Raw genomic sequence first — 25,954 nt, 5'->3', positions numbered from 1 at the left:
TGCACAGATCCAACGCAACCACGAAATCTAACAATTAGCACAATTGGGACAAAGAACCTGACATTATCTTGGTTGGATCCAGTAAATATGACCGGTGTGACTAAGTCCTATAATATAAGCTATGGGATATCTCCATCAACTAACTTATCTGTGACAAGTCCCACAACAAATGTCACCCTCCAGAGCCTGATATCTGGGACTAATTACTCCATATCTGTGGTAACAGTCGGAGTCCGGGGGTATCAGAGCTCTCCGGTCACCACGTCCGTCTATACAAGTAGGTTCTATGTGCTTTTTTGTTTATTTATTTTACTCGCTTAGGCCTGCGACACACATCCGTGCCGCCGGGACGTGTTTGCCATTTTTTACATATACCGGCGGCACAGAGACACGTACAGCAATGCTACCCTATTGTAGCAGGCATACACACGTAAAACCACACGGAACGTGTGTCCATGTGCGTTTGTACCAGTGTGCGTTTTTCTACACGCTGACATGTCGGTGTTTTCTCTGGCAGCACGGCTGTTACACGGCCCACACCCATACCACACGAGTGTAGTGTGGATGCGGTTCCGTGTGACACGCGCCGGAGAAAACACACGTGTCAGTGAAAAAAAAAATACCCTTAACTTACCTTCTTCTGCCCTCCTGTCTCTGCCGCTGGTGTCACTTGCTGCCGACCGCCGCTCATTATTCTCATTTAATATTCACTTCACTGCGGCCGGAAGCAGCGGGGAGACGGGAGGGCTGGAGACCGAAGATCAGCACCACGGACAGCACTGTGGACCACGTGAGTATGCAAATAACCTGTTCTCCGTATGTTATCACGGATAGCATGCGGAGAACACACGTGGCCCGCACGTACCAGAGACACGTATTTACCTGCACGCAACACGCAGGGGAAATACGTGTCTCTCGGCATGTGCGTGATTTTCACGTGAGTGTGTCGGAGGCCTTATATAGTGCCATTAATCACACAGCGCTTTACAGACATCATCATCACTGTCCCCATTGGGGCTCACAATCTACATTTTCTTATCACTATGTCTTTGGAGTTCTTTTAAACAAGTGAACTATTGCCCATATTTTATATAAAAGTTTAGAGATTTAGACTAACACTTATCTAAACATAGCGTTCAGTATATGCAGATGTCAGGAATATATATATTATTTTTGCACAAGTAGATACTTTTTCAACTTAAAAACATATGCAACCTGCTATGGCTGCTAATAGTCCAGATGCAGAAAGTAGGAGAACCTGAGCCCAGTGCTTATCAAAGATCTTGGCATATAAACATATATTGTACAAGATCTGTTTTCTGCTCAGTGAATAATCAGATCTTACAGAATTGACAGTGCACAAATAATACAGACATGTATACACATGGCTTAGGTAGTCTGTGCAGTGTGTGCTTTCCCAGGACCTTTCAGGTGTTGCACAGCTTCTAGCTTCCCAGGTGTAGAAGAAAGTTCACAGAGCTGATTACATGGAATAACAAGCTCTTTACTCCTTGGACCATGAGGTAATGATATGCATAGTCATATAGCATTGCATCAGGAAGAGAAACCAAAACCAGGAAGAAAAACAAAAAAGACTTTTTACAATTACAGTGAGAAAGGAAACTTTACACAATATCGCCATCTACTGTTAGATCAGCATAAAGTCCTCCTTCACATATACAAAGAAGTCCTTGACTGTTGCATATACCAACATCAGGACTTAGGAGCTACTGTATGGTCAATCTCCTGTAATAGCCCACTGCCACACTAGTTAGCCAACAGCTCTCTGCTGAGTCCCCATATGGAGAACAATTTGACCAGCAGAGAGCTCCTGACAGACCCATTGCCAGACTCCTTTGACAGCTTATCTCACTGAGATCAAAAGGATGAGTGGGTGAAATCCAGCTTCCCGAATTTTCCTTTCTCCCAACAGCATCTTTTGGAGGTTAGTCGCCCGGCCTCTATACATATTAGATGATCGGAGATTCCAGCAAAAATGTGGGTTCAGACAATGTTGATTTAATGTGTATGAGGTTAACTCCTGCACTGCTAGTATTTATAAAAATAATAATTATTAATCTGATACCTGGAAATAGCAGGCTTAAAGGGGTGGTGTGAAGACTAAAGAAAGGTTCGTCTAAATCCTTATCTATTTAATGCCAAAATCTAAACAGTTTTCTAATATACTTGCATTAAAAATTCCCTATCCTTCCGTCTTTACCCAATGTGCTAATGTATTTTTGTTTTCCTAGTTCCATTTTGATGGTGCTTCGTTTGAGAATCCCAGTGCATGCTGGGATACTTAAACAAAACGTCATCCGATGGCAGAGGCTGCAGTCATTGTCGCAGCCACTGCCCTCTCCCTGAAACAAAGCGTCATCAGTGAGACTCATTTCAGGGGCTGGGCTAATCATAGTTACTAGTGATGGGTGGACCCGGACTGTAAAAGTCCAGATGCGCACAGCTTCAAAAGTATCTGGCTAATAATCGGGTCCGGCAACTTAAGAAATAATAAAATTAAATAAACAATAAAGCAAGCGCGTTCTGCTTAGAAAGTTTCCGGCGCGGCTGTAGCTGCTTCCGGGTGGCTCATTCTTCTTCTGGGGCCACTTATTAGCCTCATACATATTCATTACTTCCCCCCGCCCTCCGGCAGTCCTGACGTCTTCGATTGGTTGCAGTCAGACACGCACCCAGCCAGTGTGACAGCGTGTCTGGCTTCTTGCGATTGCAGTCCCTGACTGACATTATTGTTGTACATAAATAAATAAACTGGCATAGGGTCCCTCCATATTATGATAACCCACCATGCTAAAACACACGGCTACAGGCTGCAGCCATGCACTTATCTTGGCTGTGTATCAAAATAAGCAGAACCGCATGCAGCTTTTTTTTTTATTTTTATAAATAATTTTAAAAAAAACAGCGTGCGGTCCCCCCAATTTTGATACTTAGCCATGATAAAGATTGACAGCTGGGGGCTGGTATTCTCATGCTGGGGAGAACCATGCTTATTGTGCCCCCAGCCTAAAAATAGCAGCCTGCATTGCCCAAGATTGTCGCATCCTTTAGATGTGACAATCCAAGAACTTTACCCAGCTCATCACGATTGCCCTGGTGCGGTGGTAATTAGGATAATTTGTGGTTAATAACAGCCCACAGTTGCCACTAAGCCCTAGATTAGTAATAGAAGGCATTTGAGACCCCCCTCCTTATTACTAATTTGTAAGGGAAAATAACGGAATACAAAAACCCCCAAAATCCTTTACTCGATATACAAAAAAACACCCTCTTTCATCTCTTTTATTAACCCCAAAACAACAAGGTCCGACTTAATCCACATGAGATCCCACAACGATTCCAGCTCTACTACATCTGAAGGCGCAACACGCGGCCATAGAATATGGACGCCCGCTGTGAGCTTCAGGCAGAGACTGAGCCATAGGGTTGGAATAATTTATTTTATATTTCGATAGATCAGACTTACAAATGCAGCAATACCAAATGTGTGTTGTTGTTTTTTTTTATTAGTGCTTTATTTTTAATAGGACCAAAGGGGGATGATTTGAATTTTTCTTTTTTGTTTTTCATATTTTTAAAACGATCAAATCACAGGCGCGTGGAATGATACGCCCGCCCTGCCGGCCTATCAGAGGTTGGCAGCGGAATTTAACAGGTTAATAACTGCGGGTAGAGTCTGCTCCACCCACGGCTGTTAGAGGCAGGTTATGGCTGAATAATTCAGCTATCATCTGCCGGGAAAGATGTGGGCTTGGCGCATGAACCCGCATCAAAGTCAGGGGCATGACATATGACGTAACTGTATGTTATATTACCTATAGGTGGCCTCTCAACTTCATGAATTGATTCCTATCACCAACAATTACAACCTACAAAACACTCAGGAATCACAGATTATGATATTCAAAATAGAAAATTTATTATACAAAGTGCCAGGGCAAACAATAAAAGAATTTCATTATACATAGGCTAACATATATTTGGATATTGGGGGGATAAAGAGCCGCACCACAAAGGGTGGTACATTTAATGCAGTTGCTGCAACAGTTTAAAGGTATAGCTGAAGTGGCCAATGATGATCACATACCACATATAACAAAAAGACCACGAGTGGCATAAATCAAATGTCTCATAGCAGGTCATTAAGTAATAGATAGCTAGCATCCACAAGTGGTTCTATGTAAAATACACATCATAAACCTCAGGGGTATTTTAGATTTAGGACATACTGCCCCTATATATTACATCCACCCCATTAGGTTGGTGTTACATAGATGTAACCATCTATTTGTTGATTCTATTAGTCCTGTGCAGCACTGCAAAAGATGCCACCCCCACCTCGACGCGCGTTTCACTGCACTGCCAATTTCTTTAGGAGGCATCTAAGTCATATGTTGTTAAGGGGTTAATGCTCTTAAAACTACATCACATCGATGTTTAGAAAGGATTAGGGCGTTACATTCTTGCTGGGAGTACTTCCTTGGAAGAAAGAAAATATGGAGGAGGTTATAATAAAATCTTAACATATTTCTGCATGATGGATGGCAAAATAGATATTGGCATAATAGGAGTCTATGGGCATGTTCAGATTATGAAATGGAAGCAATGCAATCCTAACCTTGGCGCATAACGTTTTCACTGCTAACAAGTGATACACCCTCTGGATGTGACATATGTGATCTGACGTCTGCTCTCTCCTCTCCTGCAGCTCTTCTTCTTTTTTCATGTTTTGGGCAGTGGATACTATTCGATAATACTACACGCTGCTCTATCATTCTGTGTCTGCGCTGATTGTTTGTATTTTGTTTATTTCAGAACCGATATCGGTGAAATCTCTTCTCATCACTAACGTGTCCTTATATTCTGTGTCTCTGGCGTGGAGTAGACCTGATGAGTATCAGGCGTCTTACAGATACAGAGTCCAGACCAATGTCACCTCATCAGCCACAATAGTGAATAATATACTAGTGACAAATGAATCAGCGACAATAATGAATCTGACATCGGGAGAAACATATACATTCCTGGTCTATACAAGAGCTGCCGATAACAGCACCGAATCCGACCCGGTGTCACTATCACCCATCTGCACAGGTTTGCATAAACTGTTAATTTTTTTTTAAATGAAAGTTTCCTATATGTTAAAAAATAATTTTAATTAAAATTTAAAATGAGTGTTTAAAAAGCAGATGACTCAGAAAGGGTCCAAATATACCAATGACAAACAGAAACCAATAGAAACACAAAAGAAAAATAATAGAAACACAAACCAATGAGTAAAAAAGGTTGTATATCCAAATACTTAGTCATATAAGGTATATTATATGTCCTAAAATTCAGGAGTACAACATGAGAATATATATAATATCTGGACAAACATATAATATACAGTTAGGTCCAGAAATATTTGGACAGTGACACAAGTTTTGTTATTTTAGCTGTTTACAAAAACATGTTCAGAAATACAATTATATATATAATATGGGCTGAAAGTGCACACTCCCAGCTGCAATATGAGAGTTTTCACATCCAAATCGGAGAAAGGGTTTAGGAATCATAGCTCTGTAATGCATAGCCTCCTCTTTTTCAAGGGACCAAAAGTAATTGGACAAGGGACTCTAAGGGCTGCAATTAACTCTGAAGGCGTCTCCCTCGTTAACCTGTAATCAATGAAGTAGTTAAAAGGTCTGGGGTTGATTACAGGTGTGTGGTTTTACATTTGGAAGCTGTTGCTGTGACCAGACAACATGTGGTCTAAGGAACTCTCAATTGAGGTGAAGCAGAATATCCTGAGGCTGAAAAAAAGAAGAAATCCATCAGAGAGATAGCAGACATGCTTGGAGTAGCAAAATCAACAGTCGGGTACATTCTGAGAAAAAAGGAATTGACTGGTGAGCTTGGGAACTCAAAAAGGCCTGGGCGTCCACGGATGACAACAGTGGTGGATGATCGCCGCATACTTTCTTTGGTGAAGAAGAACCCGTTCACAACATCAACTGAAGTCCAGAACACTCTCAGTGAAGTAGGTGTATCTGTCTCTAAGTCAACAGTAAAGAGAAGACTCCATGAAAGTAAATACAAAGGGTTCACATCTAGATGCAAACCATTCATCAATTCCAAAAATAGACAGGCCAGAGTTAAATTTGCTGAAAAACACCTCATGAAGCCAGCTCAGTTCTGGAAAAGTATTTTTTGGACAGATGAGACAAAGATCAACCTGTACCAGAATGATGGGAAGAAAAAAGTTTGGAGAAGAAAGGGAACGGCACATGATCCAAGGCACACCACATCCTCTGTAAAACATGGTGGAGGCAACGTGATGGCATGGGCATGCATGGCTTTCAATGGCACTGGGTCACTTGTGTTTATTGATGACATAACAGCAGACAAGAGTAGCCGGATGAATTCTGAAGTGTACCGGGATATACTTTCAGCCCAGATTCAGCCAAATGCCGCAAAGTTGATCGGACGGCGCTTCATAGTACAGATGGACAATGACCCCAAGCATACAGCCAAAGCTACCCAGGAGTTCATGAGTGCAAAAAAGTGGAACATTCTGCAATGGCCAAGTCAAATCACCAGATCTTAACCCAATTGAGCATGCATTTCACTTGCTCAAATCCAGACTTAAGACGGAAAGACCCACAAACAAGCAAGACCTGAAGGCTGCGGCTGTAAAGGCCTGGCAAAGCATTAAGAAGGAGGAAACCCAGCGTTTGGTGATGTCCATGGGTTCCAGACTCAAGGCAGTGATTGCCTCCAAAGGATTCGCAACAAAATATTGAAAATAAAAATATTTTGTTTGGGTTTGGTTTATTTGTGCAATTACTTTTGACCTCCTAAAATGTGGAGTGTTTGTAAAGAAATGTGTACAATTCCTACAATTTCTATCAGATATTTTTGTTCAAACCTTCAAATTAAATGTTACAATCTGCACTTGAATTCTGTTGTAGAGGTTTCATTTCAAATCCAATGTGGTGGCATGCAGAGCTCAACTCGCGAAAATTGTGTCACTGTCCAAATATTTCTGGACCTAACTGTACTTGTGTGTGTATATCTAATATATAAAGCTGAGTGTATGTGTATGTATGTATGTATGTGTGTATGTCTACTAAAGGGATCAGCACCGTCGCATGTACAATCACGAAATTTTGCACAGACACCCCATGTGACTCAGGGAACGTCAGACTATGTTTTGACGGGAAAATTAAACCCCACGATTTACAGTTACTCTCCAAAAAAACTGCCTCCATGAAAGTCAATGGAGCTGCAAGCTATCAGGTTATTAATAGGAGCTGTAATTGGTTGCTATAGGAACAAAGGAAATTGTTAGTATAAGAAGCTTCTTTGTGAAGTAATAAGATGTCAGTAGGGAGATGGATATAGAGAGTGACAGAAAGAGACAGACAGAGACAAAGTAAGAGGCAGACTGGGAAAGAGACAGACAGTCAAAGAGACAGAGGCAGACAGAGACAGACAGACAGGGAAAGAGACAGACAGGGAAAGAGACAAAAACATGAAAAGAGACAGAGACAAGGAAAAAGAGAAATTTACAGACCGGGAACGAGACAGACCTGGAACGAGACAGACCTGGAACGAGACAGACCTGGAACGAGACAGACCTGGAACGAGACAGACCTGGAACGAGACAGACTGGGAACGAGACAGATGGGGAACGAGACAGACCTGGAACGAGACAGACCTGGAACAAGACTGACAGACAGATACAGAGACAGACAAACACTGAGATAGAGAGAGGCAGACTGATACAGAGACAGAGAGAGACAGAGAGATAGACACAGACACACAGACATGAATAGAGACAGACACCCATGGATACAGAGACAGACTCACTGAGACAGACTCACAGTCAGACAGACAGAGATTGGGAGAGAGACAGAGAAACAGTTACTATCCCGGGCAATGCCGGGTACTACAGCTAGTGGATAATAAAGTGCATAAAAAAGTGTTGATGAATGACAGTACATATCATATAATTGAGAAAGATAGAGGAAAATGATCCAGCTTCCAGTTAATATAAAAGTTGAAAAAATATATTCAAATTATTTAAAACATGAGTGCCACCTCCTACATCTGTACAGGGACATACCCGGTCAGCGGTCATTAATCCTGACATCTTTTCTATTAGGAGCTGAACAAGTTTCCATCTCCTCGGTGGTAAATAACCAGTCCGTTACTTCTCTGGTTGTGAATTGGACTCCGGCTACAGCGAAAGCAAAAGTGGATTATTACAATGCAATTCTGTCAGGAGTTCTACAGAAAGTATCTAATACGACCACACAAGCAAATTTCACAGGATTAGCACCGGGCACAGAATATACAGCCACGGTCCAGATAGTGAGTGGGAACTGCAACCAGACGTCTGTATCAGTGACCGAGGCCACGTGTGAGTATCACCGCACTCATGTCCTGTATGAGGTTCTGTATCTTAATGGAAAATAAAATCTATTCAGCCTTTTATTATTTCTCACACACGTACAGCAGTAAGTGCACATTGATAAGACTTCTTTTTTATCATTAAACAATACAATTTACCAAGCAGAGATTTTTGAAAATTAGACACTGCATGATACCATGTGGGATCTCCGTGTTTCTTGTTGTCGGTGCATAATTATACATTGATTGCATCCATATAGGTCCTATATTATAGCATAATCATGATCAGACTAGGCAATTGTAAAATTAAGTAAATAAATCCGTTATTTTTTTTTTAGCATCTTTAGTTTATTATCCATTTGCTTTTTAGTGTTGTAAAAGGTTTTCAGAATATATTCTGTTTTCAGTACATTTTGTTGGGTTAATTTTTTCTTTGCACAGATCCAACGCCACCACGAAATCTAACAATTGGCACAATTGGGACAAAGAACCTGACATTATCCTGGTTGGAGCCAGTAAATATGGCCGGTGTGACTAAGTCCTATAATATAAGCTATGGGATATCTCCATCAACTAACTTATCTGTGACAAGTCCCACAACAAATGTCACCCTCCAGAGCCTGGTATCTGGGACTAATTACTCCATATCTGTGGTAACAGTCGGAGTCCGGGGATATCCGAGCTCTCCGGTCACCACATTCATCTATACAAGTAGGTTCTATGTGCTTTTTTGTTTATTTATTTTACTGGCTTATACTGTATAGTGCCATTAACCATACAGCGCTTTACAGACATCATCACAATTGTCCCCATTGGGGCTCACAATCTACATTTTCTTATCAGTATGTCTTTGGAGTTCTTTTAGGCTATGTGCGCACAGTGTGTTTTTCGCGGCGTTTTTGCACGTTTTTCTGGTGCGTTTTTGTACGTTTTTGGGCTCAAAACTGCATGACATTGCTTCCCCAGCAAAGTCTATGAGTTTTCATGTTTGCGGTCTGCACAAAACTTTTTTTTTAAGCTGCGTTTTTGAGCTTATAAAAAAATAGACATGTCAATTCTTATCTGCATTTTTCTGCGTTTTCCCCCCATGCAATGCACTGGAAAAACGCAGAGATAAAAAACGCAGCAAAATGCAGCCAAAAAGGCACCAAAACGCGGTAAAAATGCATGCGTTTTTACCAGTACGTTTTTTGCGCTTTTTTGCCGTGGGTGCATTTTTGTGCGTTTTTAGCGGCAAAAAACGCAAAAAAACGAAGCGTCAAAGAAACGCACATAGCCTTAAACAAGTCAACTATTGCTGCTATCTTATATCAACGTTCACACATTTAAACTAACACTTTTCTAAACATAGAGTTCAATATATGCAGATGTCAGGAATATATGTATTATTTTTTAACTTAAAATCATATGCAACCTGCTATGACTGCTAATAGTCCAGATGCAATAATGTACGAGATCTGTTTTTTGTCCAGTGAATTAAATCTTGCAGAATTGACAGTGGCTTAGTTACTCTGTGCAGTGTGTGCTCTCACAGGACCTTTCAGGACTTACGAGCTACTGTATGGTCATCCAAAAGCAAATCCATCTCCAGTAATAGCCCACTGCTACACTAGTTAGCCAACCCTCTCTCTCCTGATGTCACGCTTTGACACTTGGCGGACGCATTCAGACCAACCGAAGTCTGGACGCATGACAAAAATACAAACTTCAGTACAACAGGTAGGGGGTAACACCAGGGACACAATAACAACGGTGGACCCTAGCTCTAGTGATATGGGTTAGAGGAACACCTCCTGCACTCACCTGCCGCTGACCCTACACTCCTAAGCAGGCCCTATAAAGGTTCCTCAACTGTCGCCGAACAGGAACCTGAGACCCTAAGGAAAACCCTGTAGTGGCCCTGACTAGTGTGTTGGCTGGTGGTAGACGCTAGCTCCACCGCTGCACTAATACACACAGGGAAAGGAAAGACGAACAGTGGAAAACAACAAAGGATAAAGTCCAAATGCAGGAACAAGCCTTCACAGGTCTTTACACCAATGCGGCCAGAGAACAAATGGCTTTGTATCTTCAGCAGGGAATGCTGGGATACACCACTATTTAAAGCTGAATGGCATGACTACATAGTAAGTGCAGCTGATCACTCAGGAAGGAACTGCTTTTAAAAGCGGCAATAGCAAAACTGGCACTTAACCACTTTCGTGACAAGAGAAATGAAACCCATTTAAATGAAGAGAGCCAGATGACAGGCTCCAGTCCAAAGGCTGTCAGTGGTCTCAACATGCAGGGAGACGATTGTGACAGTACCACCCCTTAACGAGAGGCCTCCAGACTCTCAAGATAGGTACTGTACTGTCATTTCAATATGAACAGGTCCCTCCGTTTACTAGTAGGGGGCAACACACACTTCTAGAGCAGGGACTTGTGGACTACGTCATGGGTGTTTAGTTCCGGGAGTAAGGGGCACTTTGCACACTACGACATCGCAAGCCGTTGCTGCGATGCCATGCACGATAGTCCCCGCCCCCGTCGCAGCTGCGATATCATGATGATAGCTGCCGTAGTGAACATTATCACTACGGCAGCTTCACATGCACTCACCTGCCCTGCTGCAGTGGGTGAGCAGACCCCTCTGCAAAAGGGAGCATAGTTAACCCGGAAATGTTATTAATAAAAATGTTTTATGTTGTATGCATGTATGCTGAGTCAGGGTACTCCCTAGGTGCCAGTGTAGTGAGTGGTTCCCCTGGTAACAGTGACAGGGAAGGGGGAGGAGCTGGCAGCTTAGGAGGAAAAAAGGAAGTGTGTAAGACAAGCAGTTGTCTCGGGGACAGGAGCGGAGCAGCAGAGCCGGGGCAGAGTGTGGAGCTGAGTGGGCAGAAAGCAAGAAAGAAAGAAGGGAGCTGGAAATCAGGGAAGCCGGTGAGAAAAGGAGCGAGCGGAACCTCATAGTGTGAAGCAGTCCGGTGTGGGTCCGGACTGTGGGTAGCCAGCAGTGGGAGCCGGGCGAAGTGGAGTAGTCAGGCACATCACCACTGGAGGGGACGCAAGGACAGGCTTCCCCCAGCTAAGAAAGCGTCTCAGCACCTTTATGGCTTTGTTCGGGACTTTGTGAGAAGTAGCATCCGGGGCAGCAGTGTGTGCACGTCGGGCAGAGTGTGTGAGCAGAACAGCAGGGGACACCGGAGAGAAGGAGGTGGACGTAACCTCAGAGCCTATTCTGCCGGTGTGGGTCCGGTGTATGCTTGGCTGAATAGTGGGTGCCCGAAGGAAGTAGAGTACGGAGGGCATATCCCCACCCGAGGTGACGTTTGGTCAGGGTGTCCCCAGCTCCACAGGAATTGTCATCTGCCAGATTTATTGCTGACCGGATTGCTTTGTCTGGACTTTTAACTGTGAAGAATAAAAGAATGTTTGTTCATCGCATTGTACCCTGCCTGAAGAGTGTTTGTGCGCCGGACAACATCTGCACCACGACCACACTCTGCCCCACCAAGTCAGCTCCTGTCCCCATAGTGACGGTGGAACCAGGGGTAAGCCTGATACCGAGGGCCACGACTACAAGGCCGGAGGCACCCCTGTCACCCCGTTACATGTGGCGTAGTCGGCAGGATCCGGATCGTATGCCAGGGGACCCGCTCCAAGAAGATGGAGACCAAGTGGTGCCGAGGGCCCCTGATCCGGACTCTCAGCGAAGATTTGCAGTCCCATGGTGGGAAGAGGAGACGGTGCCTGAGGTGAAGGACCGGGCACAAGATGGCGGCAAGATGGCCGTTGTCTGTGAAGACACAGAAGGCGCGCGCAGAATTGGCGCCAAAAGAAGAGCCTGGGGCTGGCCGGTGCCGAAGAAGAAGGCCGGAGTACTCCGCCCAAAGAGGGGAGGCGCCAGCTCCAGGACACGGAAGAAGAAAAAGAAGTACCCCAGCGGAGGAGTCAAGATGATGCGTGAGGCTGGGGGTGGAGTCTGTTTAAGAGCGGGAAACGAGGACCCGTCTCCACTCTACCCAGTCTCAGCATTGACACCGCCGCCGTTACCAGCAAGATTGTCAGGGGCGGCGACGCCTTCACCACCGAGAGGAGCTGCAGCAGCTGCGCCTGTGGAGCCATCCTACGTCCCTGCGTCCTTACAGAGGATCCGTCAGCAGCCGGGACAATCCCTAGGGGCATACATCCAGACCCAAGCGGAGGAAGGGAAGAGGGCCTGGCCCCCAGAGTAAGTCACCACTGCTGATCTGTTGTTTAAGTCCGGCGCCGTTTAGCCGGCAGAAGTTCTTTTAAAGTTCACGGGATGAGCTCCCTTCTGTGTGTTTGTACGGGCAGTCGCCCCATCTAAGACCGGGAGCGCTGTTGCCAAGCCTCCGGGCGCCCATCTAAGACCGGGAGCGCTGTTGCCAAGCCTCCGGGCGCTAGTTGAAAGAAGGACCGGGAGCGCTGCAGAAACCGCCGGGCGCGGGACTGGTGGCCGTCCAGAGGAGGAGAGCTGCGCACACTGGTGGCCGTCCAGGGGAGGAAAGCTGCGCACACTGGTGGCCGTCCAGAGGAGGAGAGCTGGGCACACTAGTGGCCGTCCAGAGGAGGAGAGTTGCGCACACTGGTGGCCGTCCGGAGGGGCAGAACTGGGCACACTGGTACCCTCTGTGTGGGGGCTGCGCCTATTGTGGACGGTATTGCAGACTTTTACGTGCTTCTGTGTGTTTTAAGTAAGAGCCGTGCCGGGAGGCTCGGGTTTTAAGAGGGGAGGTATGCAGTGGGTGAGCAGACCCCTCTGCAAAAGGGAGCATAGTTAACCCGGAAATGTTATTAATAAAAATGTTTTATGTTGTATGCATGTATGCTGAGTCAGGGTACTCCCTAGGTGCCAGTGTAGTGAGTGGTTCCCCTGGTAACAGTGACAGGGAAGGGGGAGGAGCTGGCAGCTTAGGAGGAAAAAAGGAAGTGTGTAAGACAAGCAGTTGTCTGGGGGACAGGAGCGGAGCAGCAGAGCCGGGGCAGAGTGTGGAGCTGAGTGGGCAGAAAGCAAGAAAGAAAGAAGGGAGCTGGAAATCAGGGAAGCCGGTGAGAAAAGGAGCGAGCGGAACCTCATAGTGTGAAGCAGTCCGGTGTGGGTCCGGACTGTGGGTAGCCAGCAGTGGGAGCCGGGCGAAGTGGAGTAGTCAGGCACATCACCACTGGAGGGGACGCAAGGACAGGCTTCCCCCAGCTAAGAAAGCGTCTCAGCACCTTTATGGCTTTGTTCGGGACTTTGTGAGAAGTAGCATCCGGGGCAGCAGTGTGTGCACGTCGGGCAGAGTGTGTGAGCAGAACAGCAGGGGACACCGGAGAGAAGGAGGTGGACGTAACCTCAGAGCCTATTCTGCCGGTGTGGGTCCGGTGTATGCTTGGCTGAATAGTGGGTGCCCGAAGGAAGTAGAGTACGGAGGGCATATCCCCACCCGAGGTGACGTTTGGTCAGGGTGTCCCCAGCTCCACAGGAATTGTCATCTGCCAGATTTATTGCTGACCGGATTGCTTTGTCTGGACTTTTAACTGTGAAGAATAAAAGAATGTTTGTTCATCGCATTGTACCCTGCCTGAAGAGTGTTTGTGCGCCGGACAACATCTGCACCACGACCACACTCTGCCCCACCAAGTCAGCTCCTGTCCCCATAGTGACGGTGGAACCAGGGGTAAGCCTGATACCGAGGGCCACGACTACAAGGCCGGAGGCACCCCTGTCACCCCGTTACACTGCGACGTCGCTCTGGCCGGCGAACCACCTCCTTATTAAGGGGGAGGGTCGTGCGACGTCATAGCGAGGTCACACGGCAGGCGGCCAATAGAACCAGAGGGGCGGAGATGAGTGGGACATAAACATCCCGCCCACCTCCTTCCTTCTGCATTGCCGGTGTGAGCTGCAGGACGCCGGTAGGAGACGTATATTGTCCAGATGGGCCCCTCCTGGTGTGGTGTAAGGGGTACTTTGCACGCTGCGACATCGCTAGCCGATTGTAGCAATGCCGAGCGCGATAGTCCCCGCCCCCTGTCGCAGATGCGATATCTTGTGATAGCTGCCGTAGTGAACATTATCGCTACGGCAGCTTCACACGCACTCACCTGTCCTGCGACGTCGCTCTGGCCGGCGACCTGCCTCCTTCCTAAGGGGGCGGGTCGTGCGGCGTCACAGCGACGGCCAATAGATGCGGAGGCGCGGAGATGAGCGGGACGTAAACATCCCGCCCACCTCCTTCCTTCCGCATAGCCGGTGGAGGCAGGTAAGGAGATGTTCCTCGCTCCTGTGGCTTCACACACAGCGATTTGTGCTGCCGCAGGAACGAGGAACAACATCGTAACATCGGTATTTCACAATTAATGGAAATGACCGACGCTACACCAATGATACGATTACGACGCTTTTGCGCTCGTTAATCGTATCATAAAGAATTTACACACTACGATGTCGAGAGCGACGCCGGATGTGCGTCACTTTCGATTTGACCCCACTGACATCGCACCTGCGATGTTGTAGTGTGCAAAGTACCCCTAACTCTAGCCTAACAGCCATAGGATTTAGAATTTTAAGAACCCTAATGGGACTGATCAACTTTGAGCCTAGTGCCCCAGACACAAACTTCTACCTGATGTTCTTGGTGAACACCCATACAAGATCATTTTTGCACAGGTCTGGGCCTGGATGTTTATTCACACACATGCACCGGGTGGTAAAGGAAGAACTCCTAGCAGATCCAACAACAAAGGAGTCTCCCTGACCATTCCACAACTTACACTCCAGACCCGCACGTTTAGAGGAACCGACTATCCTCCCCCGATCACCTCTACCAGAGTCGCACTGAGGCCTACCCTTCGCCTGAGGTGGGTGTAGCGTACCCTTACTTTCATTTGACACTTTAGAGGTCATTGCTGGCGGGCAGGGTGGGGGTGTTTAATAAGTACCGCAGCAATGGTAGCACCCAAGAACTTAGTCTAACACAAACTACCCCAACTCGCAACTTCACCAGTCCTTTTTGATGGTGCTTCGTTTGAGAATGCCAGTGCATGCTGGGATACTGAAACAAAACGTCATCCGAAGGCAGAGGCCGCAGTCACTTCCCCCTTTCTGAAACGAAGCGTCATCAGTAACACTCATTTCAGGTGCTGGGATAGTCACAGTTACTAGTGATGGGTGGACCTGGACTGTAAAAGTCCAGATGCGCACGGTTTCAAAAGTATTTGGGTGCTGGACCCGGGTCCGGAGTTCTCATGGAACTCCAGCTAATGATCAGGGTCCGGCAACTGGGGAAATAAAAATAAATAAATAAATGAAAAATTAAGCAAGCGCGCTATACTTACCGAGTCCCCGGCGCGGCTGTAACTGCTTCCGGGTCACTCATTCTTTTTTCAGGGCCGCTTATTAGCCACATACATATTCACTACTTCCCCCGTCCACCAGCAGTCCTGGTGTCTGTGATTGGTTGCAATCAGATGCATCCCCAGCCTGTGTGACTGCGTGTCTGGCTGCTTGTGATCACAGACCCTGTGATATATAAATAAGTAAATAAATAAATTGGCATTGGGTCCCCCCATATTATGATATCCAGCCATGATAAAGCATACGGCTACAGTTTGCAGCCCCCAGCCATGCGCTTATCTTTGCTGTGTATCAAAATAAGATGAACCACGTGACTTTTTTTTTAAATAAATAATTTTAAAAACTGGAATTCGGTCCCCCCCCCCCCAATTTCGATACCAAGCCATGATAAAGCCTGATAGCTGGGGGCTGGTTTTCTTAGGCTGAGGAGACCCAGACTTATTTTCCCCCCCCCTCCAGCTTAAAAATAACAGCCTGCAGCCACCCAGGATTGTCATAACTTTACCCAGCTCATCCCGATTGCCCTGATGCTGTGGTATTTGGGGTAATAAGGGGTTAATAACAGCGCACAGCTGCCACTAAGTCCTATATTAGTAATGGGAGGTGTCACGAACAGGGGGGTAGGAAGCGGAAGCTACAGCCCCCCTTTCCACAACCCTGTCGACAGACAGAGCACGTGACGTGCTTTCTAGCGCCCCTCTTATAGTCAGGCCAATTATGGAATTGCCCGCCAATAAGCAAGGAGGCCGCTATTCGACTATGCTGATGATTGAAGGGTTCCCGTTGAGAGTAAGGTATATATTCCCCCGACATCAGCGGACGGAATATATATAAACCTCCCCAAATCTCACTGGTTGCCCCACAATGATCCTTGGCATAAACTCGCTGCCACCAACCGATTACGGTAACTATTGTGTCGAGCACACAGACGTGGAGTTCAGGATCGAGATAACAGAACAGCCCAAGATTAATTATAGATTTTAATCGGCCTAAACCACACTAGAAACTACAATATATACAATATGGGATTTACAGAATATACATATAGGTCAGAGTACAATTACAAGTAAGTTATGGATTACAATGTGGATTACAATAATGGATTATGGATGTCTGGCCACAGGGGTGCGCCATAGACCAGGGTTCCAGGAACTTTCTCACAGGTGTGCAGCACACTTGACCCCCGAGCAAAGAATACCTAAAAATGTCTGAACTGGGTTTATCAAACTGGTTTAATCCATGTCCCCTCCTACCTTAGTGACCTCACAGGGGAGGACTCCCCCTCGAGTCTAAAATAATATCCAAAGTAAATATTATCCACAACTCCGGACTGGGAGGTCCGATCGGGACGGTTCTGGTGTCATCAGATCCGTCTGGGTCCCCTCTGCATATTGAGTCCAAGCATGACTCCTCTACCGGACTCCTACTCGCAGTTGTCTGTATCTCGCCGCCCAAGGGCGCAACAAAGAATTCGAGGGTATGCAGAGATGCGGCTCGAAGTCCCAATTTTAACAATGTAGGGGGTGTATGGCTCAGACGAATGGTAATATCATAATGATGTGACGGAGCCAGGAATATGAACTTCTGCTGGGATGAGCTTCCTAGATGTCTCTTGAAGCTCCCATTGTTTTTCTAGTTGCCCACCCACTCTCTTTGATGAATGGACATAACCCCCAGGGGGTCTTCCTCTGGCCTGCCAGGGTAATTGGATTCGACACCTTTCCAGATGCTGAACATCTGAGCAGGATCTCCTGTGTGCGAAGGGAGGGGGGTGACATCATGGAGTGCTGGCTGGCATGACTGAAAATCAGAATTTCTCCTCATATCCCAGGATTTCCCTCACAGGAGGCTCTACTATATCACAGGTAGAGGACCATGCAACCTCCAGTTGTGACAGCAAAAAACCTGAGTGACGTCACCGCTCATTACTGCAGCGCAGTCTCTGCCTGAAGCTCACAGCAGGCGGTCATATTCTGTGTTGTGCCTTCAGATGTAGCAGAGCTGGATTAGTTATGGGACGTTGTGTGGATTACGTCGGACCTGGGGTTAATAAATTGGTGAAAGTGAATGGTTTTTGTATTTTATTTCAAATAAAGGACTTTTTGGGTGTTTGTGTTTATTTCTTTTCACTTACAGATATAAAATGGGGGGGGTCTCATAGATGCCTACCATTGTTAATCTAGGTCTTAGCAGTGTTATACCTTATCTGTACTAGGTATCATATTACACCTGTCAAAGTGTAAAAAAAACAAAAACCTGAACGCAGAATAGATGTAAAAATAAAAAACCTTCTCCACTCACCTATTACAGCCCTACTCAGTGGATTGCCGATGCTTCCCTGGTCCCCTATCTGATCTACATTTGGATTTCAGTAGAGATGTCCTGCCATATTGACATGTTACTGCTATACTCCATCACTGACTATCATACTGCCCTGCCCCAGCTCATATGGTGTTTGAAAACCTGTAGGAGGCAGCATGAGCACAACTGTGATACTGCCACCTTATAGACATGTATTCATCTTCTAAGGAAAAGAGATAATAGTTCTATGTATGTAGAGTAACATCTCCTGTATATATACAGTATACACATACTCCTTGACATGGAAATTGCAACACCAAGAAGGAAAAGTCATGGAATTAAAGAAATCACAGGATGGAGACATTCCTGATCTGTATGTGATGAAATAACGGAAATAGCATTTTCAAAACATCTTGATTTTATTCAAAGTGGAGTATGAGCCACATACACAATTCCCAGGACTTAAGGCCACTTTACACACAACGATATCGCTAGCAATGTGACACGTCCAGATCGTTGTTACGATTTGCCGAGATCGCTCATAGGTCGTTTTGTAGCGGTCACACGTACCCATCTCACAAACGACGCTACATCGTTCAGCGATATATTGTTTAACCAAGGCGGTCGTGTGGATGTTGTTCATCGTTGGCAGGGTGTCAAACGTAGCAATATGTCTGCTGCGTTCCAAACGACGAACAATATTTTGAAACTGAACGACGTGTCAATGATCAACGATTTTCACCCTATTTGCGATCGTTCAGAGACGCACGTAGGTGTCACGTGCAACGACGTCGCTAACTATGACGAAAACCGTGCCCCACGATGACATATTGTCAGATATATCGTAGCATGTAAAGCGGCCTTTATAGCCTCAGCTGCTATCAGTGACGTTATTAATGGTCGTCTGAGGAAGGTTCTGCCTCTGAATGCACTTGGGGAAAAATCATAAAGATCCTCTGCTGGCAGCTCCTGACACGTGAAGTGATGGGTAACTGAAGCGGAGGCACCTAAACTGGCCCTAGGTCTAGGGCCCCTGACTCACATCTGCACCTAGTACTACACAGGAGAGGAGCTTTCCTCTGTGACTCCAATCCTACCAATGCCCCTGCCTACGGTTGTTAACAACCACTGCCCACTCCTGCTTTTTGCTTTGGTACACATTACTCTCAGCGTGATGCACCCATTTTTAAAGCGTTCTGCAATGACGAGCAATATTTCTAACTTCTGGTCATTTTATTTTTTTTTTCTTTCAAGAACCGATATCAGTGAAACCTATACAGATCGGCGCTGTGACTTTACATTCTGTGTCTCTGGCGTGGAGTAGACCTGATGAGTATCAGACGTCTTACAGATACAGAGTCCAGACCAATGTCACCTCATCAGCCACAATGATAAATGATACAATAGTGACAAGTGAATCAGCGATAATAATGAATCTGACATCGGGAGAAACATATACATTCCTGGTCTATACAAGAGCTGCCGATAACAGCACCGAATCCGACCCGGTGTCAACTAACACCTGCACAGGTGAGTACAATTAGTAAATTATAGAACTTTTTGTTATAACTGCACTCAGCTGTTATTGTCAGGGACATAAACAACGAATGGACACATCCCACGACCACCGCGCTTTGTTGTGGTCCATTTTGAACCAGAAAAGATTTGGGTATTACGATCTGACAATTATAATCATTTGCAAAAATGTTGATACCAAAACATGAATTTTGTTTTCCACAGTTTGCTGCTTCAGTCTCTTTAGATCTTTTAGGCGATTGTTTCTATGGTTATCAGCATTCCATAGCTTTTTAAACTTTTATTGACAAATACATCAAGTTTACGTATAGACTTAAAATTTACTAGGGCTGGTCTTATTTTATAAGAATTGGCAGCTGGATATCAGCTTTTGGACCAAATTCTGAGTGACACATTTATGTCTCATCAATGCTCAGATTTTATCACAAATTCTAGGCTTATGTTTATCCTTCTGATATTTGAAGATTGACCGTAGGTTCTCAGTGGGACTGAGATCCAGGGAGTGTCCTCGCCATGGACCAAAAATATCAATGTTTTGTTCACTGAGCCACTTAGTTATCATTTTGCCTTATGATGTGGTCTCCATGATGCTGGACAAAGCATCATCACCAAATTGATCCTTTATGGTTGGGAGAAGTTGTTCTTATAGGATATTTAAATCCCATTCTTTATATGGAAGTCTTCATAGGCAAAATTTTGAGGAGCCCAAAGTGACTTAGTCTGTTTCATAATAGTAAGTGGTTCTGTCTGTGGTTTTCATCTGAATCCTTTATTCTTTTCTGGGACTTAATGGCTACTTTACACACTGCGATATCGGTCCCGATATCGCTAGTGTGGGTACCCGCCCCCATCTGTTGCGCGACACGGGCAAATCGCTGCCCGTGCCGTACAACAGCCGTCACACATACATACCTGTCCGGCGACGTCGCTGTGACGGGCGAACCGCCTCCTTTCTAAGGGGGCGGTCCGTGCGGCGTCACAGCGACGTCACTGAACCGCCGCCCAATAGCAGCGGAGGGGCGGAGCTGAGCGGGACGTAACATCCCGCCCACCTCCTTCCTTCCTCATAGCGGCCGGGAGGCAGGTAAGGGGAGCTTCCTCGTTCCTGCAGCGTCACACGCAGCGATGTGTGCTGCCGCAGGAACGAGGAACAACCTCGTTACTGCTGCAGTAACGAGATTTGAGAATGGACCCCCATGTCGCCGATTAGCGATTTTGCACGTTTTTGCAACGATGCAAAATCGCTTATCGGTGTCACACGCAACGGCATCGCTAATGCGGCCGGATGTGCGTCACGAATTCCGTGACCCCAACGACTCCGCATTAGCGATGTCGCAGCGTGTAAAGCCCGCTTTAGGCCCGTTTCACACGTCAGTGAAAAACACTGACGTTCTTCACTGACGTGTAAAACACGAACATGTCACTCCGTGTTCCGTGATTCATGACACACGTGGGTTGTCCTTGTGCAATCCGTGATCCGTGATTGCATATGGACATTACTCACCTGCCTTCGTTCCTGCTGTCCATGGTGCTGAAGTCTCCAGCTCTCCAGCGTCCGCCCACCGCTCTCAGCAGCTACTTCCTGGTCGGCTCTTCCTGTTCTCATGAATATTCATGAGCCAGGCAGGAGCTGCCGAAAGCAGAGGCTGCAGAAAGAATCGCAGGCAAGGTAAGTTGAAAATATTTAATATGTCCGTGATTTTCTGGTACGTGTTTCACTGATCACACACGGATCACACCATAGTGGGGTCCGTGGGTCATCAGTGATGCCAGAAAAAAACTGATTTGTCTCCGTGCAGAATCATGGCCAAGGGTGCACGCTGCACGGAGACACGTTCAGTGAAAAATCACTGATGTTTGAGCAGACCCATTGCTTATAATGGGTCTGTGTATATGAGTGATTCTGGTACGTATAAAAAAAAGCACAAACGTACCAGAATCACTGACGTGTGAAAGGGGCCTTAGATGGAAACCCTGAGGTAGGAGTTCAGTGTAGATCACAAGATAAAAGTGAACTGAGCCAAAAGGGTGCTTTACACGCTGTGACATCGCTAACGATATATAGTCGGGGTCACAGTGTTTGTGCCGCACATCCGGCGTCGTTAGCGACATCGCAGCATGTGACAGCTAGGAGCGACGATCAACGATCGCAAAAACGGCAAAAGTCGTTGATCGTTGACACGTCGCTCCAAATCATAATGTCGTTGGTGTTTCATTCCGCTGGTTGTTCGTCGTTCCTGCGGCACCACACATTTGCTGTGTGTGACACCGCAGGAACGACGAACATTATCCTACCTGTGTCCATCGTAAAGGAGAAAGGAAGGAGGTGGGTGGCATGTTCCGGCCGCTCATCTCCTCCCCTCCTCTTCTATTGGGCGGCCGTTTTGTGACGCCGCTGTGACGCCGAACGCACCTCCCCCTTGAAGAAGGGATTGTTCGGCAGCAACAGCGACGTCGCTGAACAGGTATGTGACGTATGTGTGACGCTGCTGTAGCGATATTGTTCGCTACAGCAGCGATCACCACATGTCGCACGAACAACGGGGGCGGGTGCAATCGCTAGCGATGTCACAGCATGTAAAGCACCCTTTATTCCAATTTTTGGGAGTCAAAATGAGCAAATCAATAACTGTTCAAGAATTGCTTATATTTTTTATGGCATTCTCTCTGAAGTATAAGTGATGACGGCTTTATTCTTTAGGTCAGTACAATTACAGCGATACTGGATTTAAATAGGCTTTTTAGGATTTGCTACTTTTCATACGACAAGCGCTTTTCTTACAAAATAAAATTATTTGCTTCGCCATTTTTTGAGCGCTATCATTTTTCTATTTTCCTACCAGCATTGTAATTTGTGGGGTTGTTTTGGGGGGGATGAGTTGAAGTTTTTATTGGTGCCATTTTGAGGTACATAACATTTTTTTGATCACTTTCTATATTGATTACTGGGAGTCAGAATGAACAATATAAAATAAAAATTCAAAAAGTTTTTTATTTGCTGTACACAGAGTGTAAAAGTGACAGCTTTATTCTTCAAGTCACAACAATTACATTTTTGCTTAACTTTGCAATTACGATTGTAAATTATGTTGCTTCTGCTATATTCATAATAAACACCAAGGAATGAATATGCAAGCCAAAATTATATGATTCAATAAACAACATCTTTATTACAATAAATTATGAAATACATAACAAAAGAATGGATCAGCCCAGAAAAGGCGGATGATATAATGGGAAAGCACCAGGCACTTGTTATTTTGTTGCTGAACTACCGTATATAAGCAGTATAATATATTATTCCATATAAATCATACATAGTTTGCAATCCTTGTCTACAGTAAATGTTGAAAAGTATACATATAATTATAGTAGGATGCAGCTATGATATCATCACATAATTACATAGTTACATAATATTACCAGCAGTCCAAAGAAATAGTGGTGCCACGGCCTCCCACAGACACACTGACGCGCGTTTCGCACCTACACGTGCTTCGTCCAGGAGCATTCATAATGCATCAATTGTATGAATGAAATGTTGTTTTTTTTCTTTGTTGTTTTTTTTTTTTAGAGCCAGAGGCTGTAATTGAATTCAACTGTACAAGTCAAATCAATTCAGGATCTCTCGATTTCAAATGGACCTGTCCGGGAGGACTGTATACCGGCTTTAATTTTACAGCATCCAACAAAGCCTCCGAAAATGTTCCTGTTGCTAAATGCAATCCTAATCCATATAATTATACTATGAATGGTTTAAGATACAATACAAACTATATTGTCAGTTTGATAACTCTGGCTTCATGTGGCAGAAACAGTACGGTGACACAGAAGACATGCAAAACTGAGATTGGAAGTCGTAAGTAAATGAACTGAATTCCATATTCACTAATGTTCCAGTGTTGAAATATTTTCCAAGATTAAGGGGTACTTTGCACACTACGACATCGCAGGTGCGATGTCGGTGGGGTCAAATCGAAAGTGACGCACATCCGGCGTCGCTGTCGACATCGTAGTGTGTAAATCGTTTTTGATACGATTAACGGGCGCAAAAGCGTCGAAATTGTATCATCGGTGTAGCGCCGGTCATTTCCATAATTTCGGAAGGACCGATGTTGCGATGTTCCTCGTTCCTGTGGCAGCACACATCGCTGTGTATGAAGCCGCAGCAGCGAGGAACATCTCCTTACCTGCATCCCAGCTGCAATGAGGAAGGAGGTGGGCGGGATGTTTACGTCCCGCTCATCTCCGCCCCCCTGCTTCTATTGGCCGCCTGCCGTGTGACGTCGCTGTGACGCCGCACGACCCACCCCCTTAGTAAGGAGGCGGGTTGCCGGCCAGAGCGACGTCGCAGGGCAGGTAAGTGCATGTGAAGCTGCCGTAGCGATAATGTTCGCTCCGGCAGCTATCACCATGATATCGCAGCAGCGACGGGGGCGGGGACTATCGCGCTCAGCATCGCAGCAATCGGCTTGTGATGTTGTAGTGTGCAAAGTACCCCTTAGTGCCTTTAAAACATATTAAATGAATTGTGTAGCTTTATACAGATTAGACAAAGCTATGAATGTACAAAGAGCAAAGCATAGGGAAACTATTAGCACAATGCTACAATGAATCACCTTTGAGAATGAAACGCAAAGCCAAGTAAAACAAGAAGTGATATAGTATAATTTTATTGAATCAGAATTTATTTTTTTAAAGTATTACATACATACAATAGTAACAACATTCAATTCAAGGCTGATGACTGGCGAATAAAAACATCCAAAAATGTACAGAACAAAATGACTGGTATATTGCAGACAGATACTCACAGGACAGTCCTCTGTGAGGAGTCCACTATAATCCTCCTGTCCACTATAATCATGCAAGGGGGGGGCTTGCACAGAGGACTGCTGCACATCTATTCATGAAACGGGAGGCTCAGGATGAGCAGATCTGTTCATCCTGAGCTTCCTGGTTCATGAGACATGCAGCACTTCTCTGTGAGTAGTCCAGTAAACAACTCCATGCCCACATGGATTTAGAAAAAGAATGTGTATTCCGTCTGGAAATTTCGGGCTGCATTTTGAACACGCCCCCCTCATCATGGGACAAATTACATCATATCTGGAATGAGCCCGTACGTTCTAGGCTCATGGTAGATTCTAGAATGTACGGGCTCCTTCAGTTACACTGCTTTCCCTGCCCACTGGCCCTCCTGGCGCCTGTGATTGGTTGCAGTCAGTTGACACTGAGGGTGGGGGTCCTTCTGACTGCAACCAATCAGAGGCGCCGGTGGGCAGGGAAAGCAGTGCATATGTATGAGCAGTAATTAGAAGCCCTGGAAGTGAATGTTAGGCCTGGGAGTAGCATACAGCCATGCCAGAGCCTTGGTAAGTACAGCGCGCTTGCAACCATTCCTCTATCCCTTCTACCACCATTTTTACTTTCCTGATTCTGATCCCTATAGACTTATATAGGAACCGGATTCCGGATCGGATCCGGATTTAAAAAAAAGAAAGGGGAACAGGGACCCGCCAATCTCTGTTAATGACCCAACATAAAAAAATATGGTACATGGTGCGTTGACTCCACATGCCACTGAGCTCTCTACTTTTTTACTCAACATGATGGGTTACTAGTCCTGATATCTTGACCCCACATCATTATTAATATATACCTTTTATGTATTTTTTTAAACAAAAGGTTATTATTATTATTATTAATATATTAATTATATAATAATATAATTATTATTGTTATTATTATGATAGGTCATAAATATTTTTACTGTACTCTGAGTATCCGTCTGCAATATTATCACTTGATATACCCGATTGTCTGTACATTTTTGGATGCTTTTGTAATCATCAGCTTTGTATGTATCTAATACTTTTTCTGATTCAATCAAATGATACTATTTAACTTCTTGCGTTACTTTGCCTCATAGGTTTTCTTTATACAGACTATTCTATTAGATGTATAAATCCTTAATCACTCTATGGGGTACTTTACACGCTGCGACATCGCTACCGATATATCGTCGGAGTCACGTCGTTAGTGACGCACATCCAGCGCCGGTAGCGACATCGCAGCGTGTGACACCAAGGAGCGACGATCAACGATCGCAAAATCGTTCAAAAACGGTGATTGTTGACACGTCGCTCCTTTCCTTAATATTGCTGCTGCAGGTACGATGCTGTTCCTCGTTCCTGCGGCAGTATACATCGCTATGTGTGACACCGCAGGAACGATGACCATCTCCTTACTTGCCTCCACCGGCAATGCGGAAGGAAGGAGGTGGGCGGCATGTTCCGGCCGCTCATCTCCGTCCCTCCACTTCTATTGAGCAGCCGCTTAGTGACGTCGCTA

At 45.5% G+C, this 25,954-nt stretch overlaps 1 protein-coding gene across 1 annotated transcript in view; it reads left to right on the top strand.

The window, feature by feature from the left end:
* The window catches only part of LOC142254433 (receptor-type tyrosine-protein phosphatase beta-like), a 262,642-nt gene that overhangs the window by 153,240 nt on the left and 83,448 nt on the right, over positions 1-25,954 (top strand). The window contains exons 24-26 of the mRNA XM_075325478.1: positions 8-277; positions 19,319-19,594; positions 23,175-23,459. Coding sequence (XP_075181593.1) covers positions 8-277; positions 19,319-19,594; positions 23,175-23,459 — 831 coding nt within the window. The remainder of the gene's footprint in view (positions 1-7; positions 278-19,318; positions 19,595-23,174; positions 23,460-25,954) is intronic.

Source organism: Anomaloglossus baeobatrachus, chromosome 10, assembly GCF_048569485.1.
Source record: "Anomaloglossus baeobatrachus isolate aAnoBae1 chromosome 10, aAnoBae1.hap1, whole genome shotgun sequence".
NCBI lineage: Eukaryota > Metazoa > Chordata > Amphibia > Anura > Aromobatidae > Anomaloglossus > Anomaloglossus baeobatrachus.
This window is presented reverse-complemented; position numbering and strand designations above follow the sequence as displayed.